The sequence below is a fragment of the Paroedura picta genome, chromosome 7 (assembly GCF_049243985.1).
Source record: "Paroedura picta isolate Pp20150507F chromosome 7, Ppicta_v3.0, whole genome shotgun sequence".
Taxonomy (NCBI): domain Eukaryota; kingdom Metazoa; phylum Chordata; class Lepidosauria; order Squamata; family Gekkonidae; genus Paroedura; species Paroedura picta.
Genome location: NC_135375.1, coordinates 20,411,724 through 20,431,986, shown reverse-complemented (window position 1 = coordinate 20,431,986; position 20,263 = coordinate 20,411,724). Strand labels below are relative to the sequence as shown.

The 20,263-nt window shown below is 44.7% G+C and overlaps 1 protein-coding gene across 2 annotated transcripts in view; it reads right to left on the bottom strand.

The window, feature by feature from the left end:
- SLC1A3 (solute carrier family 1 member 3) overlaps positions 1-20,263 on the bottom strand; it is a 56,753-nt gene that overhangs the window by 16,991 nt on the left and 19,499 nt on the right. For both annotated transcript variants that reach the window (XR_013233014.1, XM_077346986.1), the window contains exon 4: positions 1,634-1,838. Coding sequence is in view for 1 of the 2 variants with exons in the window: in XM_077346986.1 (XP_077203101.1) it covers positions 1,634-1,838 (205 nt within the window). In the remaining variant the exon portion in view is untranslated. The remainder of the gene's footprint in view (positions 1-1,633; positions 1,839-20,263) is intronic.

Below are 20,263 nucleotides of genomic sequence, written 5' to 3'. Positions count from 1 at the left end.
TACATTGATGTAATATTGAACCGGCCAGTAGAGGGAGCAAAGCACAAGTGGAAAGGGGGGAAATGAAGCAACCGGGACACACAAGTGATTAACAGAACAGCCCAAGATCCAGGAGAATCTCTGAGAGTTAGAGTGGAAAAGTGTGTGCAAAGGGAAATTGGTCTGCTGAAGTCCCAGGGAGTTTACAGAATCTTAGTTGGGGAAACTTGGGCAGGGACGTTTACAAAGTCCCCTCCTGATACGTGTTCCTGGCTTGTAGGGATTAATTTTTCAGGTCAAGGGGAGGTTTCTCAGATGATGCAATAGACAGAGAGGCATCCCTTGACGAAAAATTATCATAGTTTCTTCATATATAATTATTCATATTCTCATCCAGTGACAATCCCATACTTATCCAATTATTCCATGCTCTTGATTGACTGTCAGGATGATATTCCTTAGTTCTTTGGAGCAGATTATTATTTTACTTTTTGCCCTTGTGAACTAGGGTTGTCAGGTTGGGAAATCCCTGGAGATTTGGAGAAGGAACTGGGGGAAGCAGGAGTTTAGGAAAGGGAGAGATCTCAGCAGATATAGGATCCTACGTAGTCCACCTTCTGAAGCTGCCATTTTTTCCAGGCAAACTGATGTCAGGAGATCAGCTATAAATCCAGGAGAACTTGAGGGTGCCCTAATGAGAATGCATATGACATGCCCAACATATATCCATCCTTGATCAAGTAGGAAAGGCATGATCAAGAATGATCTCTACATATACCCCCTGAAGAATACTCCATTCTTAGAATACCAATCGGTTGGTGGTCCCTGGCCCCAAGGAGGTATGTCTGGCCTCAACCAGGGCCTGAATATTTTCTAACCTGACCCCTACCTGGTGGAATGAGCTCCCGGAGCACATCAGGGTTCTGCAAGACATAGAGCACAATTCTGCAGGGCCTGTAAAATGAAGCTCTTCCACCAGGTTTTTGGTTGGGGCCAAAGTTAACGCCTACCTATTTATGGCCCCACCCACCCATAGATGCTCTGTGGATTTATCACTGCTGTTTTAAACTGCTGTTACTTTAAAACTTCATTTCATCTGTTTTAACTTCGTATTTTACATAATCTTGTACACTGCCTGAGCTGGCTTGATGGGAGGGCAATCTAAAAAACTAATAATATAAATAAATAAATATAATAAATAAATTGATGTAAGACCAACAAAGGTGCTATTGGACTCAATTTTTGTTGTGCTGTTTCAAACCAACACAGCTACCCACTTGTATGAATAAATGTTAGAATTAGTCCTTCCTTGTCTCTTTCAACATCTTTAACCACTGAGGAAGAAAGCAACTTTGAATACGAGCTATTGAATTTTTTATTTATTTATCTGGAACACATTTTGATTCATGTTTGCATATTACAGACATGAAGATAGTATCTACTGAGTATTAATTATTGGAGTTATTCATTTCTTTCAGTAAATGGGAACAATTACAAACAAAAATAGATTACATCTTTTTGATAGCCAACCGGTCGAATTTTTCTAGCTTGGATAATTCCATTCGACCAGCCTTCTTTTGCGCACACAGTCACCTGTGGCAGGTGTGAAAGAACACCATTGTCTTTACCAACAGTGTAGAAAAGGCTGCCTTACCTGATTAAGTCCAAAAAGGCATCTGCGGCCGTCACCCGTACAATTTTGCCTTCTCGGTGCATCTTTTCCTTTGACCCTTTCCCAGGATGGATGATGACCACCATGATTATTCCAATCAGGACGGCAATGATGGTGGTACTCATGTAGTAGACAACTGCTCTGAGCCCCATTTTCCCTGATGCTTTGCTGTCCAGGGCAGCCACTCCTAAAAAATGCAAGCACTACAGTTAGGCCGGAGTCTTCATATTTCTAGAAAATGGATTCAACATGCCTAGCAAATACAGCTCTTTTTGGAGAAAAAGTTTATTGTGATCATCATCATCATCATCATGGTGGGTTACAAAGTAACACAATGCAATCCCCTAAAACAAAGGTGTTTTTTTTTGGGTGGGGGGGAATCAATTTGAAGTCTCTAGAAGCCTAACATTAAAATGGCAGCTGAGGCACATGAACCTTCTGCAAACTGTCAAACATAAGAACCACTCAATCCATTTGGAGGACAGAATGAAATCTCCACAGCACAGGCTCTAAAATACTGCCACGATCACAAACAGAGTGCAGGATCAAATTAGAGAACCACAAAGAGAAAACGACAAAATTTGCAAGGAAAGGCAGGAAATTAGTATTACTATGCAGATAGTCTAGGACATCAGCAAAAATGCCCTCCCCTTTCACTTTTATGGCAAAAGACCCAAAAAAGCTGCCCATAGCTTTTGCCAGAGGACTCCTCCCCCCGTATAAATTGTGACCTTGTGCAAAGCATGGAGGAGTTATAGCTGACTTTGCCCAGGCAAACGCACACACACACCTTGCCAACCATCACAGTTTGCAATGCCAGTGCTGGTGGGTTCTCCTATAAATTCTGTACACTCAGCGTCCTCCTATATTATGAGATCATGTGACTCTTACATTTTTCACAGCGGCCAATAACACAGCAGAGAATTGTCCAGTGCAGGGGTAGTCAAATGGTGGCCCTCCAGATGTCCTACAATTCCCATGAGCCCCTGCCAGCATTCGCTGGCAGAGGCTCATGGGAATTGTAGGACATCTGGAGGGCCGCCATTTGACTACCCCTGGTCTAGTGCGCAGTGATATGGAATATGGCTTCTCAGTTGCTTGCCAGTTTCAAAAACGTCTTGTTCATCTCAGTATTGTCTTTCCTCCATTGTCTGCCTTCCCTTCTGTTCCCTTTCCTTCAGTAAACTAATGCTAAAATGCCTGTGCAAGACTTGAACTAGGTGGATTTAAATGGAAGAGATTTGCTGGATGCTAGTGCAACTGCATTATTTTCTTTTTTTTTTAACTTTGGATGCTCCCCTGTATGTCACAAGTGACAACCCATTCCAATGTATAAAAGTGTGATTTTGCTGAAGCTGCAGAATAAATACACTGGAGGGGAAAGAATGGTGTGTAAGGCAGGCACAGAATCTGAAGTCTGAGCTGAACATCTGCAGTAGGACGAGTGTGCATAATGGACTATATTTATAAAATATGCCTCAAATTGTATTGATTTGCATGCACTGAATTTATTCCATGCTGTAAATTATTTTTTCTACAATATGTAGAAAATTCAAAAAATAGTTATTGATGCCAGTATCCTAAATGCTCATCGATCTAGGTAGATTTCTCTGTTATTTCTATTCAAGCAGAGACCTTCTGTTCTCCACCATCTACCCCATCTATCAACACAGTGTGCTAAAATTAGCATTTAATGATTTTCAAACTGGCGATGGCAAATAACAGTTTAAGGTAAAGGTAAAGGTATCCCCTGTGCAAGCACCGGGTCAGGGGTGACACCCTCTAGCGTTTTCATGTCAGACTCAATACGGGGTTGTTTGCCATTCCCTTCCCCAGTCATTACTGTTTACCCCCCAGCAAGCAAGCTGGGTACTCATTTTACGAACCTTGGAAGGATGGAAGGCTGAAACAACCTTGAGCCGGCTGCTGGGATTGAACTCCCAGCCTCATGGGCAGAGCTTCAGACAGCATGTCTACTGCCTTAACACTCTGGGGCACAAGAGGCTCAATAACAGTTTATTCCACTGTAAAACAATTTCTTAGACTTTCAAATCATCAAAACTAACTCGTAGGTATTTTTTCGTTTTTCGTATCCTCGTAATTGATATAAGAAAGTCTTTAATATAAGAAAGTCCTCTTTAAATGAGTTCTTATCAATGATGAACATATATCAGAAGAATATAAACTTAATCCTACGGTGATATGTATATGGTTCACTCTCCAAATAGTTCTATAGAATCCAATATACAGAGGTCTACAAGTGTTAGCATTGCACAGTATAAATGCTCTTTAGTAGGGACCCAACAAAATTAGCATTAAAATTAGCATTAAGAAAAATTAAGAAAAGCATTAAGTAACAACTGGGCCAGAACCCTTGAATTCCATGGCAAATCTCTAAAAACTTTGCCTAAATGCTCTATTAGGAAACTGAAGATGTCCTCCATAAAAGCTTAAAGATGCAAGCAATAAATGCATGTTCTAGCTTGTGTAATATGTGCATCCTCTGTACAGATGGGGGCTGGGATTTAGTGGGAGGGAATTCCATGCATGGAAGTAGCAGATATAAGAAAGGGAAAGGACTGTGCCACATTTATGCCAAATTTGCCCTTAAACTAACACTGCTTGACAGACTGAAGGAGCAAGCAAAAGCACTCTTGAGTTGCAATCAAAATCAGCTGACTAATTATGACAACAATTATGGCATAGATTCCAGTCCATCCATCCATCCATCCATCCATCCATCCATCCATCCATCATTTATAACTCGCCACTCCCATGAACCTAACAATAATGGTGGCCAACAATAATATCAACCAACAACCCAGACCTTTTTGTTCCTTTAGTTAAAACTTTGGAGGTTTTCACCTGTTTCCTCCCTGGCTCTTTGGAACTCCGTCCTAGGAGTGAGCTGCCATTTCTTTAAGACCGTTGTCAAAGCAAAGCAAACATAAAAGGATGATAGCGTTGTAACGCCTGGTAGCTTTTGACCAAACCTTGGCTATTTCCAGTGGGTTGCTTTGATGATCAAAACAAATTCCCTTATAGTTCAGGATGCAAGTGAAAATAACTGTGTGCACGTGCTGAAGATCATTGCTTCTTACAATTGCACCCCATCCCATCCTCAGACTAGCCAACAACACCAGTTCCTCCAGCCCATTTACACAACAACCATATGTGGTAAGGTAGGCCGTGAGATGGTGGCTGCTTCCACATGGTGAGGATTCTCTGTGTAGCGTTCATTGCTTCTGCAAATACAGAGACGTTTGCAGTCACAATGGAACGTCCACACAGTAGTTTCGCAAGCATTTCTCTTTCCTCTGCCCTGATACAGCTCCCATTCTTCCCCTGCACTAGAATCATAGAGTTGGAAGGGATCTCCAGGGTCATCTAGTCCAACCCCCTGCACTATGCAGGAAACTCACAACTTCCCACCCAGAGTGACCCCAAATCCATGCCCAGATTAGTCCCCCCCCCCCCCAAAAAAAATCCCTGGCCAGTCTGGCCTGGAGGAAATTCATCTCCCGACCACAAAGTGGTGATCGGCATTTTATTTATTTATTTATTTAGGATTTTTATACCGCCCATTTTTTGCAGCCCTGGGCAGTTCCCTGGGCATGCAAGAAAGGGCCACAAGAGCCAAGCACCGACACAATCCCTTCTGCCCACCCACTCACAATCTGCCTAAATTCACAGAATCAGCATTTCTTCTGGATGTTTAGCTGAAAATTCTTTTGAATTCGTTTCATCCCATTGGTTCTGGTGAGCAAATAACAACCAATGTGCCTGTGAGAGGAAATTATGAATTAACAGACCTGGGATTTCTAAATCCCATAGCACTTTGCAAAAAAACCACCATCTGCCCTTTGAGATTCCCTCAGCCTTCAAAGACTAAAGACGGAATCATTAAGTGCGTGTCTTTCCAGGCTCCTGCGTAGGGTTGCCAGCTCAGGGTTGGGAAATATCTGGAGACTTTGGATGCAAAGCTGGGAGTGGGTGGGATTTGGACCAGGGAGGGACTTAATGGCATACAATGCTATGGAGTCCAAACTCTAAAGCAGCTATTTTCTCCAGGGGAACTGATCTCTGTTGCCTGGAGATGAGCAGTGAAACCGGAGGATCTCCAGGTCCTACCTGGAGACTGGCATCCCTACTCCTACCTTTTACCAGTCTGCTTACACTGAAATGAGAATCTGAGAGACATTGTCTCCTGAGACCACGGTTTCCCTAGCCTGCCTCATTGGTAGCTAAAAATTACATGAAGAGAAAAACAGCATTTTAATTGCTTTTTGTCTTCAATCCTCTATCCCAGGTTTTCTCAACCAGGGTTTCATGAAACCCTGGGGTTTCTTGATGGCCCTGGAAGGGTTGCCCCAATTGGGGGAGTTAATTTTTAATATATTTATTGCATGGTATGTACATATATGGTCATGTCAACCCATCCATCCCTTTTTCGAATGGCCAATGAGGGGCCTGGAGGGGGTGGGAAGGGGAGGGGCCCCAGGTGGGCGTGTCCACAGCTCTGCTTTTCAACCATATTCTGCACAATTGCACCACTTCTGGGGTTTCTGAAAGCCTGAAGAATATTTCAGGCATATCTCAGCGGTGAAAAAGTTGAAAAAGGCTGCTCTATCCCATCTACTCTGTCAAGGGGCTTTTCTACATGGTCCCCCTTTCACACATTGGTTCTGCCCCATACTGCCCCATACTGCTCTAGTTTATATCCTGATTTCAGCACACATTTTTGTTCCTTTAGTTAAAACTTTGGAGGTTTTCACCTGTTTCCCCCCTGGCTCTTTGGAACTCCATCCATCCATCCATCCATCCATCCATCCATCCATCCATCCATCCATCCATCCATCCATCCATCCATCCATCCATCCATCCATCATTTATAACTCGCCACTCCCATGAACCTAACAATAATGGTGGCCAACAATAATATCAACCCACAATAAAACTCCCGTAAAACATAAAAACATATATAATCCCATACAGCATATTGGTGGCAAACTAAAAACCCCATCCCCTCCCTGTTCAGAGAGGAGACATAACACTTTGAGGGGTTAATAGGAAATAGCATAGATCTCATTCACTCAAGGGGGAGCCATTTGGAGTCAGCTTTTCTCTTGTGTGGAATGTTTCTATTGGTTTTCTTTGTCCTGACTACTCCCACCCACCTCCAGACCACTTTCCAACGACTGGACTGTCATCATCGTCAAACCTTAATGCAGGCTGGGAATTCATGGGACCTGCTTAAACTATTCATACAAGACTACAGCATTATGACGATATTCAAGAACCACTGTGGTGCCACTGATAACCACACCAACTACGACGGTGCTCTCGCTTGAAAATCCCAATTATTTGTGACTTGTGGAAGTAAATAAACAGACTCCAAAACTATAAAAATGCACAGGGAGGGCAGATGTCTGGAAAAACCAAGCCCAAACCGATTCCAATGCTTGTGGATTTACTCCCAAGAAAATCAGGAGTAACCTTAGTGTGAAAGGACAAAGTCCCAAGGTCCTGATTATCTGTTACTGAATCAGTAAACACTCCAACTAGATTTAAAGAGGATGGGTAACTTTCAAGAAAAAGGTGGGTCTTTAACCCATCTGCTACCGTGGTCCATTAGAACAGGGGTAGTCAACCTGTGGTCCTCCAGATGTCCATGGACTACAATTCCCAGGAGCCCCTGCCAGCGAATGCTGGCAGGGGCTCCTGGAAATTGTAGTCCATGGACATCTGGAGGACCACAGGTTGACTACCCCTGCATTAGAAGATGATGTAATATGGTTGTACCAGATTGTGTGGATGCTAAACATGAGCAAAACTTCTATATGGAGGCATCCAGTGACTGACCCAAAGCTACTGAATGCCCTTCAAGGCTGAAGGGAGTTTGCGCTTGCTTCTCTGTGGTTCATGCTCAATATAAAGGAATATTCTGTTTAGTGGCCATTCAGTGTTTGGAAACATGTAGGGAAGGAGGAGGAAACTCTTATCAAATTGCTCTTGAACGAAATGAGAGCCGCACTTTGGAGAATGGAATTGACAGCTCCATTGTGCATAAATGGGCTAGGAGAGGACAAAAGTCTCATTCGGCAGTAAGTGGAAACCTCTTGACTGAAGCTAGTTGATTTGTATACTGGAGTTCCTTTGCATTATGGCTAACGTAGATACAAATCAACAGGTTTATAACAGAAGCCAGCTCATCTATTGTGGGGGAAAGCTGTAACAGGAACAGATAGATTCCCGTCAAGTAGCACCTTAGAGAGCAACAAAATTTGGGAGGTAAACACTTTTGAGAGTCAACACTCTCTTTATCAGGGGAGTTTGAGTCTCAAAAGCTTATATCCATAAAGAGGGCTTTTCTTTGCAGGCAATAGACTTTGACTGTACTATATGATTCACAAAGTTACTTAGGAAAACTATGAGGGACTGTGGTCTATATCAGTGGTCCCCAACCTTTTTATCACCGGGGACCGGTCAACGCTTGACAATTTTACTGAGGCCTGGGGGGGGGGGAATAATCTTTTGCTGAGGGACGTCGCTGCCGCCTTAGCACCTGCTCTGCTTGCTTTCCCGCCGGTACCCCTGATGCCCGCTGGGGGCGCTGCCAGCAGCAGCTGTGCATTGCCATGCCAAGGGGGAGCCCCAGCCATGGCGGCCGCTGGAAAGCACCAAAGGTGAGCCGGTGGCAGAGTGGCAGGGCAGCTCCCAAGGCAGCAGCCAGGGAGGAGGAGGAGCCATGGCCCAGTACTGACTGTTCAACGGACCAGTCCCTGGGGGTTGGGGACCACTGGTCTATATTATTGTGTATAGCTTGTTCAAATGAAGATCCAGTTGTGTAATTTTGCATCATTTCAGTGCTGTTTTTAGACTTCTGGTTGGTTATTAGAGATGGGCACAAATTGGCCGACAAACTAAAGTACATGATGAATTTTGGTCAGATTGTGGCTCAAAAACTGAAGTTTGCGGCAGGTCAACCACCATGAACTTTCCATGAACTTTCAAGCAATTTATGGCAGCTCATGAATGGATAAATTTCCAGATGGTCTTCATTGAACCTAGATGTTTGCAAAACTTCAAAGCAAAAGAAAGGCATAACTTGGAGGACATGTAGAGGAACAAATGTAGAAGGAGGTCCCCTGTGACTTTGATGTCTCTGACTTGCACAGGATCCATTCAGTACATTCCTGAACTGCCTGAATCTCTGCCCGGGGACACCTTTTTCAGTGGCCTGTAATCCAAACCCCGTAAATCCAATCCTCACTAAACCTGGAGGGCAGGAAGAGGAGTCAGCTGGAGATCTTAGAGAAAAAGATGGACACAAGCAAACCTCAAATGGGAGGGCAGTCTGAAATCTCTCCGAAAACATACAGATTGTTGATCTCCAACAAAATGGATAAAGAAATACATTGATTTGGGACACATTCCAGTGCTTCCTAGAATGATGATAAAAAGCACAAGTCAAGACCCCAAAGACCCCTTTGACCCTAAGATCCTTTCCTCAACCCCAGATTCTGAGAGCGAATCATGTTTGTTTGACAGTCTACGTAACATGCTTTCTTCTTTATTTGACTTCTGCGACCTCTGGTACGGAGACCAAATCCTGCAGCTAAGCCCTGGTGAGTCTTGACTTGGAGTCAACTCTAGACTCCTTGTCCTTCAGACTACAACTGATCTGTAGTCTCAGATTTGGCAAGTGCAAATCAACAAAGGCTTTCTGGATGCCCGGCACAGCGGTCCATTTCCTGTTCCTTGCATCTGCCAGGGCAGGATCCCGCGGCGGAGACTGTTTAGATACCAATTTTAACTCTTCACGTGATTCCATCTTTTGCTCAGAGTATTGGAATGTGCCAGACAATCTGCTTTTTTTTTTCCTTTTTGAAGGGAAACTAAGGGAGTAATTTATCTTCTTTATGTGTGCTAACCAGAGCAGGAGGTAGGGAGTTGCAGAGATTCACAGCAAGCCATAGAACAGTGATTAGTAACAGCTGACGGCCCCAGACCAAGGCTCTTTCTCTTGGGTTGCCTCATTGTGATGCCGGAGCACAAAGGCCTTACTGTCCCAGCGCCAAGAATCAGAAACACAGGAGCACAGAGAATAGCAGCGCAAAAGTGGTCTGTAACAAAACACAGCTGATACCTGCTTCAACAGAGACATAAAAAGGCCATCCTTTTATGTCTGAGATATTTAAATTAGCATCCTCTTTTATGAGAGCCACCCCCCTTCCCTTCTCGGTTTAAAGTTGCCCATTCACAAAAATTGGTGTCTGGGAGGGGCGGGTGGGAAGCACCCATGATCAGAGGCCCCGGCTTCCCCCAAAAAGGACAGTGCAGCTGATGGCTCTCCTAACATTAAAGAAAGCTATGTCACACGGTTAATGACTCCCATTTCATATGAAGCAAGTTCATCGTAGTGACTTCTCAAGTCACCTGTGCCACCCAGTTGTTCCGGAAAAAGGTAAAGGTAAAGGTATCCCCCGTGCAAGCACCGGGTCATGTCTGACCCTTGGGGTGATGCCCTCCAGCGTTTTCATGGCAGACTCAATACGGGGTGGTTTGCCAGTGCCTTCCCCAGTCGTTACCGTTTTACCCCCCAGCAGCAAGCTGGGTACTCATTTTACCGACCTCGGAAGGATGGAAGGCTGAGTCAACCTTGAGCCGGCTGCTGGGATTGAACTCCCAGCCTCATGGGCAGGGCTTTCAGACTGCATGTCAGCTGCCTTACCACTCTGCACCACAAAAGGCTCTTAGTTGTTCCGGATCCAGGGCTGCAAATATACCCTAGTAAATATCTGAATAAAACTAACACAAGTAGAGGAATAAAACCAGAGTCCAGTGGCACCTTTAAGACCAACAAAGATTTATTCAAGGCGTGAGCTTTCTAGTGCAAGCACTCTTAGTCAGACTAAGAACTGACCATCATGACAGTGGGAATACAATATATTGGCCTCCGAGAGAGTTAGGATCACTTCTCCAGGTTTATTATCCTCCCCCTCAACAAGAAGGAAAAATTAGTTAACATCTCTTTTAGCATCAGATTGCCCTTCCTCCTCTACCGCCATCCTGCACCCAAGGTTTTGGCTTACAGTTCTGGGTGAAATTCTAGAATTCTTTTAGAATGGTTTCATTGAGGCTAGATTGTATCATTGTGACCATGTTGTCCTCTGCTCCGGCGGAGGGGGCAGTTTACAAATTTAAATAAAGAAATACACAATCCCTGCCCTGCCCTGGGTGGCCCAAGACTAGCCTAGTCTTGTTAGATTTGGGAAGCTAAATAGGGTTGACCCTCATTAGCACCACCACACTACCACCGAAATACCTAGCCAGAATGCACAAGGCCTGAGCATGCATTTGTATCCTGACATTTAAAAAAACAATGTTGGTATACTAATGTCTCATTCTAGCTCTTTGTGTGGCATGAGCCACACGCGATCTCACTAATCTTTACAACAATCCTGAAAGGTAGGACATTTTTTGTTGGTGCCTGATGCTGAATGGATTGGTGAAGGCCACCTGAGACGTTCTAGGCTGAGACAAGGTATAAACCTGTCACTCTCAGCTATGCATTGGTAGCTCATTAATCCTGCAGCCATGTCCCCAAGGACAGTTACTGCTCCCCAAAACTAGGACCGAATCATTGGTGGCTGATTATATTTGTAGATGGAAACCCGTGAGGCTGCATTCTTTTGAAAATACACTGTCGCTTAGGGCAGAGGTCACCCCATAGTGTTGTAAGCCAGGTTTCCAGCAATCAGCCCTTGCATTCTGACCCCTGGAAAGGTGGGTCAGAGTTCATGGTTTTGTTGAAAGCACTGTCACGGGTAGCTGCCGCATTCTTCACATTCAACCCCAGAATACAGTCAGTGATTATATCAAGAAGTTTATCGATGGGGAAATCCTTCAGGCAGAGAGAGTAAGGCCATACTGAATCTGGGTTTTTTTTAAGTCACTGTTAGGATACTAATCGCATGCTCTCAGACATGGATCATGAGACTGGAGGATGGGACACTTCATGAAGAGTGCCATGAACTGAGCACCAGAAATGATACTTGGTCTGCCTTTCCCAGGAAGGAGAAGAAGTGTTGGTTCTCATATGCCACTTTTCTCTACCTGAAGGAATCATAGAATCACAGAATCATAGAGTTGGAAGGGGCCATACAGGCCATCTAGTCCAACCCCCTGCTCTACGCAGGATTAGCCCTAAGCATCCTAAAGCATCCAAGAAAAGTGTGTATCCAACCTTTGCTTGAAGACTTCCAGTGAGGGGGAGCTCACCACCTCCTTAGGCAGCCTATTCCACTGCTGAACTACTCTGACTGTGAAAAACTTTTTCCTGATATCTAGCCTATATCGTTGTACTTGAAGTTTAAACCCATTACTGCGTGTCCTCTCCTCTGCAGCCAGCAGAAACAGCATCCTGCCCTCCTCCAAGTGACAACCTTTCAAATACTTAAAGAGGGCTATCATGTCCCCTCTCAACCTCCTTTTCTCCAGGCTGAACATTCCCAAGTCCCTCAACCTATCTTCATAGGGCTTGGTCCGTTGGCCCCAGATCATCTTTGTCGCTCTCCTCTGTACCCTTTCAATTTTATCGACGTCCTTCTTGAAGTGAGGCCTCCAAAACTGCACACAATACTCCAGGTGTGGTCTGACCAGTGCCGTATACAATGGGACTATGACATCTTGTGATTTTGATGTGATGCCTCTGTTGATACAGCCCAAAATGGCATTTGCCTTTTTTTACCGCTGCATCACACTGCCTGCTCATGTTTAGTTTACAATCCACAAGTATCCCAAGGTCTCGTTCACACACAGTGCTACCTAGAAGCGTATCCCCCATCCAGTAGGAATGCTTTTCATTTTTCTGACCCAGATGCAGAACTTTACACTTATCTTTATTAAATTGCATCTTGTTCTCATTTGCCCATTTTTCCATTGTGTTCAGATCTCGTTGAACTCTGTCTCAAAGCGGTTTACATTCTCCTTCCCTTTCCTCTCCCCACAACAGACACCCTGTGAGGTGGGTGAGGCTGACCCTGATATTACTGAAGAAGAATAGTTGGTATTTATATGCTGCTTTTCTCTACCTGAAGGAGTCTCAAAGTGGCTTACAGTTGCCTTCCCTTCCTCTCCCCACAACAGACCCCCTGTCAGGGAGGTGAGGTTGAGAGAGCCCGGTTATTACTGCTCAGTCAAAACAGCTTTATTAGTGCTGTGACAAACCCAGGGTCACCCAACTGGCTGCTTGTGGGGGAACAGGGAATCAAACCTGGCTCGCCAGATTAGAAGTCTGCACTCCTAACCACTACACCAAGCTGGCTCTCTTGCAATATTCAGAGCCCCTGAACATTCTGGATTGGAAAGAGGTAGTCCACGGTAGGCTTGTGCGATTCGGCCGCCGAAGTGGCTGTTCCCTCCGGGCACAGCCAGCGCCGCACCACAGGGGGGGAGGCGGTGCCGGCAGCAGTGTGACAGCGGGCGCAACCACGCAGGCAGCCGAATCGCACAACCCTAGTCCATGGTGATCATCTGTCTGCCCAAACAAGGGCCAACATTGGTCAGACCATACCTGGAGTACTATGTGCAGTTCTGGAGGCCTCACTTCAAAAGAAAAAGAAAAATTGGTTTTTATACCCCGCGTTTCACTAATGTCTCTAAGTGGCTTACAATTGCCTTCCCTTCCTCTCCCCAGTGAGTGTCCACATGAGCACCATTTTCTGTGCCTCGGTCTCCCGTGGCTCGCGTTACCCCCTCAGCACACCACTGGAGGCGTTTGGCATATTTCCACTAAACTATCGGGATGTATCCACTACCAGTTTTAAGAACCAGGGATATATCAATCACCAGTTTTGATTCTAAACTCTGAGGGCTCTGATGGAACTATCTAGATTCCGCAGGGCCTGCAAAATGGAGCTCTTCCACCAGGCATTTAGTTGAGGCCGGGGGGAAGTGACCGGAGTTACAAGCTGTGGGTCCCGCCCTGTGCTAAGCACTTCCTGCTAAGCGTATACTATCAAAGCCCTTGAGTTATACCATCGGGCCAGAACACCTGAGTTGGGTTAGATGTATTAGGCAAGTTTTTTTCCGCCATCTTTTCGATACTGTTTTTGAAACTGTTTTGATATTGTTGATAATGTTTTAATGGGAGTTTTATGGTGTATATTGTGTACTAGGGGCCAAGCCCGTTTCATTCAGGAATAGAAGGGGCGCTAGATTATAGGGATGGAGTAGAAGAACTTTGTGGATGGCCCCTCCCTCCTCCCAGAACCTGGAAAGGTTGCAGGCCGTTGTTAGGGAACTCACTGGCAGGGGCAGCTCTCAAAGATTGAGATTAAAAGCCTGTGGACCTGCTGGGTTTTTTAGTGGGGTTGTAATCTACCCAAATCTGGTCACTCTTATCTCATTAAATAATAACATGCATGATACACTAGAGTTTAAATTGCACAGACAGAGTCTAACATCTAGGGCAGAGTTACTTTAGAGCGTATACTGCAAAGAATTGGCCTCTAAGTAAAGGGACGTCCTGCTGCAGTTCTGAAAATCCATAGGGTGATTAAGACCTAGTTCTCACAAAAAAGCAGACCAAGTGATAAACCATATATCAAATGGGTAAAATACTTATGTAGGGCATTCAACTGCAATGCAGGTATGACCTAAGGTAATAGTGTGCTTCTAAAACTTGAAAAACAGATTTGGCATTGTAGATTCTGAGCTATTCTTCCTTTTTATAGTCTATTTGCAAAACTCTACATCAGATATCTTGCAACTGTTATGTAGTAAAATGTATTTTAAGTAACACAGAAGATCTGTAAACACTATCATGGTATAGATGTTCTCCAACCTGCATTAAGGGTCAAGGTTTGCAAATTCCACTTTCAAAAGCACTTGGTATTTAATTTTGTAATACAGCTCTGGTATTACTTTATTTATTTATTTATAGCCTGCATTTCCATCTTTGAACAAGACCCTGTTGCAACTGTCTTCACATTCCATAAAGTTTAAAACAAGTCAGTTCCTAAAATAGTTTGCAAAGTGATTTATGAAGTACTAACTAGTAGGGATGTGTGATTCAAGTTGAATCAGCCAAAAGGCACCCAAATAACTCAAAAGGTATCCGAAACACTATTCTCGAATAAGTTTCAATGGCCAAATCAACCTTGTTTGAATTGCCAAATCACGATTCGTTGCAATTCGTCAATTCAGGCCATCAGCCGTTTAAACTTTAAAGGGAAAGAGAAAGGGGAGGTGGAGGTTTGAGGTAGAGGCACCAAACTTGCAGTGTGGCTGCAGGAGGCTCTCCTCAAAAGAACCCCAAGTTGCAAAAAGATTGGACCAGGGGGTGTCTTCATTTGACCTCCATTATTTCCCATGATGAGAATTTATGAACAGACCAGAGAATCTTTCATAGGAAATAATGTAGGATGGATGGGGCATCCTCTTGGGGTGTCCCTCCAATTGGACCCCCTGGTCCAATTTGCCTGGTCCAATCTGACTGCAAATTGGGAGCTCCTTTGAGGAGAGGTTCCTGCAGCCACACTGCAACTTTGGTGCTTCTACCTCAAACCCCCCACTGCCCCAGAATCCAGAAAAGAGCAAAAGGACAAATTCTCTAATACTTCAATGGAACCATTGGTTTCAATGGCACCAAATCAATTCAGATTCAGTCAAATCGATTCAACTGAATCGGAACAAACTACGGGTGATTCAGATGAATCAGATTCAGTCCAAATCACTTTGAACCAAATACAAAATTGTCCAGCTTTTTCCCCTTGCACTTCCTAGCTTGCAAAAACCTGAGATAGGCTCTTGAAGACACAAAAGGTGGTAATTTGGCCTTGATTCATTTGGCATGAATTGGACCAGGGGTCTAATTCTACAGGCACCGTTTGGCATGAATCAAGATTAAAGGAAGAAAAACTGTTTAAATGTACTGCTGCAAGAAAATAGGTGTCTCAGTGAATAGGTGTCTAAGTGTGTATTGGCACCTATACGACCAACACAGTTTTATTGAAGGTGTGAGCTTTTATGTGCAGGCACACAAAAGTTCACATCTTGAATAAAACTTTATTATTCTTAAAAGTGCCATTGGACTCAAATTTATGCATGTAGTCAGTCAAAATGTTGAGGTCCCTAGTCAGTATTTCATCAGACCTATCAATTGATATGTGCCTTACTGCAATCACCGTGCCATCAACATAAACAAATTTCCTGAATATTGTCATGGGAACATCAGAGATGTCTAGATTGGAAAGGACTGGAATGAGGACTGTGCCCGGGGGTAGATCATTATTCAGTTTCTTCTTCTTGCTGATTGACTGACTGACCCTTAATTATTTGGAAAGTTCTATTGCTCAGCATGTTACTTAGAAGTCAAAATAATGTTCTGCAGGGGCAAACTTGTAACAACTTGTATAACAGACCATCCCTCCAGACAAAAACTGCTGATGTCATCAGACACTTCTGATACCCTGCCTCAGTTGGAAGTTGTTAGGCTGAGAACCTGGTCTTCATGCCTATGATGGGCTCGTGAGACTAGTATTGGCAAGATGCATTTTGAGTTGGTGATGTCTATGTAGGATGGTACATTGGACTGGATTTAGTGCAGGAGAAGGAGAAGGAGAAGGAGAAGAAGAGTTGGTTCTTATATGCCGCTTTTCCCTACCCGAAGGAGGCTCAAAGTGGCTTACAATCACCTTCCCATTCCTCTCCCCACAACAGACACCCTGTGGGGTGGGTGAGGCTGAGAGAGCCCAGATATCACTGCTCGGTCAGAACAGCTTTATCAGAGCCGTGGCGAGCCCAAGGTCACCCAGCTGGTTGCATGTGGGGGAGCGCATGCCAGATTAGAAGTCCGCACTCCTAACCACTACACCAAACTGGCAAGAGAGAAAATCTTTGGGACTTGTATTAAAGCCAGGGAAGGATCCTTCAGTTTTAGTTTTTAGAACTGGCTGAGGGCAGGAGATAGGTTTGCCAAACTCTTGTTGGTGGTTGGGGGACTCCTGGGATTAGAACTGATCTCAAGCAGCAGAGTTCTGTTCTGCGGGAGGAAATGGCTGCTTTGGAAGGTGAACCCTGTGGCAATGTGGGGGATGGTTCATCTTCCCTATACCATAAGGATGTCACTATGTTTTTGAGGCCTAGGTTGGGAAATACCTGGAGATTCTGGGGGTAGAGTTTTCATACCCCGCTTTTCTCTCCCTGAAGGAGTCTCAAAGCAGCTTACAATTGCCTTCCTTTCCTCTCCCCACAACAGACACCCTGTGAGGTAGGTGAGGCTGAGAGAGCCCTGATATTATTGAAGAAGAAGAGTTGGTTCTTATATGCTGCTTTTCTCTACCAGAAGGAGTCTCAAAGTGGCTTAAAATCACCATCCCTTTCATCTCCCCACAACAGACACCCTGTGAGGTGGGTGAGGCTGAGAGAGCCCTGAGATTACTGCTCACTCAGAACAGCTCTAACAGGGCTGTGACTAGCCCAAGGTCACCCAGCTGGCTGCATGTAGAGGAGCGGGGAATCAAACTCGGCTTGCCAGATTAGAAGCTGCCATTCTTAACCACTACACCAAGCTGGCTTTCTGTTGTGGAGGGTTTGGGGGGAGGGACCTCAGATTCCTAAAAGAGAGAGCTCCAGCTGCCTCTTGGAGGCTGGTCACCCTAGACATCACGGGATATGCTAGATTTTTTTTAAACTATGATTTTGAAAATTCTAGCACAGCCCTAGTGTCACTTCTGGGTTTTATCAGTAGTAACAGCAGTGTACTATAGGGCTGCCAACCTCCAGGCAGCACCTGGAGATTGCTTGCTATTACAGCTGATCTCCAGACAACCAAGATCAGTTCCCTGGAGAAACTGGCTGCTTTGGAGGGGGGACTCTATGGCATCGGACCCCATTAAAGTCCCTCCCCTCTTCAAACCCCGCCCTCCCCAGGCTCCGCCCCCAAAATCTCCAGGTATTTCCTAACCCACAACTGACAACCCTTTGTGCTCCAGCACAATTACACACCTCCATTTTCTCCCACTGGCATTCCAGATGCCAAACAGCCTAACCTTAATGATAAACATCTAGAAAAGATGTTGGGAAATTTATGAATTGATCATATTGACTACTGGATTCAAGAGGGCATGGAGTTGCTCATGTGTCAAAACATCAGTTTTGCACCAACTGAACTAGCTCAACAGCCCCCGCCCCCGACCGTATATACAGTGTAGGGTTCCTGCCAGAATCTGTGATTGGCCCAGTGGAGTTCTCCACACTCAAACCACTCGAACCATGTAAACAATGCAGTAGCAGGACAGATCTTGCATGCTGGCCAAGACCGCTAGGAGTCCCTGACGTTTGAACCACGGCTCTGGTAATCCGCATACACAACAGATCTCATATTTTTGTAATAATAACCATGGACACCTTCAATTTAGGTTGGGGCTGTGCTGCAGGAAAAGTTTTTAGCCCGTTTCCTGCTTTGTAGCCTTTGCTGGAGCAAAGGCCTGCTAAAAGAGTCGTAAGCGATACATTTCACCTCACTTCAGAACCAAAGCAACCAGAAATAAACATGGCAGAAGTAACGCCTAGCCGTTGTAAGTAAAGCGATTCGATTTTTTTATGGCTCTGAACTACGCATTATATTCCCAAATGTTCTACACCCTGACATTTTAATTCAGCAACATCTTTTACAGGGGTTGGTAAGATCTGTACTGCCTGCTTCTGTTTCCCGTTATTCTTGCCCTAATGAATCTCCAAGCTGCTGAAAGAGTTAGAAGGCTGAAAACATCAATGTCCCTTTCGTCATTTTTCATGCATGTTGGTACGGTCAGCAAAGCCCTTGCTACATTCTTATTTTTCTATATTCAGTCATTAAAAAAGAAAAACATCACTGACAATGAAGGAGAACTACTAGAATGAGCACCTCACTCTCTTGGTGCAAAAGGATGTGCCTTGAGATTCTGGAGCCATGTGGTTGGAAGCAGTTTTTTGTATGTGTGTGTATGTTACAAGGGGGTGGAATGAAGGTCAGGAGGTTTAGACAGGAATGTAGAAGACCATGCCAAGAAAACAGTGACATTAAAGGTGTGTGTGGGGGGAGGATCCATAGGAAAGGGGAAATGTTTCTTAAAAAAGAACATCGTAGAATTTCAAGTTGTGCAGAGCAGATGAGAAGATACTAAACGTATTTTAATCCATGGGACATCGGCTCATTATAAACCTGACCATTCAAACCTCTTCCAAAACTGCAAAGACTTTTATTCTTACAAGAATGTGCAAAGTCTATAACTCCTAATTTACTTGTTGCTGTCCAAGGGGAAAAAAACCATCTCCATTTCTGCCTTCTAGGAATGCTTGGTTGAAATTCTGAGTGTGAGTTTCTTGAGACATCAAGTTTGGCTCTCTCCCAAGAACGTCTAGCAATTCTGAGATCTTTTGGAAGCTCTGCGGCAAGGAAACCTAGTTGAACATTGGGCCATCCTGGTCTCCCCTGATGCTGTTAAGGCCAGCCCCTGGATTATGGAGGCAGGCAGGGGAGGAGAATATTCATGAAATCCACCAGCCCTGACCCCTGACTCATCCCCTCTCACTGGTTCCCATAAACCACAGCCCAGCAGTTATTACAAGGTGTTTTACAGCTATACATATAATGCCAGGGTCATTGTAAACCAGGTTTATGGGGATATAGGCACAACAATCAGAAAAGCGCTTGGGAATCCTGCATTCATACCACACTCTGGGAGAACACCAATGAATTGCTACTGCTCATTCAGTACATAGAAATGACAGAACTCTCTACGTTCTTATAAACGTTATATTCTTGGCTCCCAGTTAATCCTCATTCAACTAGACTCCAATACCAAATCTAAAGCAATAATCCTCAAGTAGTTTACCCACACTGTGTTTATGGGAAGCTAGGGATGCCAGCCTCCAGGTGGGACCTGGGGATCCCCTGGAATTACAGCTCATCTTCAGGCTTCAGGCTTCCCTGGAGGAAATGGCTGATCAGGAGGGTCTTGTTGTACCCCAGTTGTACCCCACTGAGTTCCCTTTTCCATCTCCAGGCTCAATCCCCAAATCTCCATGAGTTTCCTAATCCGGGAACCCTACCCCCACATTCCCTGCTGATACCCGGTGGGGACTAGGGAATCCTCTGGGAATTTTCCTACAAATTCTCTGACCTTTACCATAGAGATTAGAGGGAATTCATATAAATTACGGTAAATTCCAAAAATTCATGAAGCCACATCAAATCTATTCCCCCCAGAAACCACCCTCAAAATTCCCCAGCATTGGTGCAGTGTAGAGAGCCAGCCTGGTGTAGTGGTTAAGAGAGGTGGCCTCTAATCTGGAGAGCAAGGTCTGATTCCCTGCTCCTCCCCATGCAGCCAGCTGGGTGACCTTGGATTAGTCACAGGTGTGCTAGAGCTCTTCTCACAGAGCGGTCCTATCAGGGCTCTCTCAACCCTACCTGAGGAGAGGAAGGGCAAGCAACTGTAAGCCACTTGGAGACTCCTTCACACAGTGAAAAAACAGGGTATAAAAACCCAACTCCTCTTCATTCGCTGAAGCAGTGCTAGTTGAATTCACAGATCTCTAGAGGGACATGATAGCCCTCTT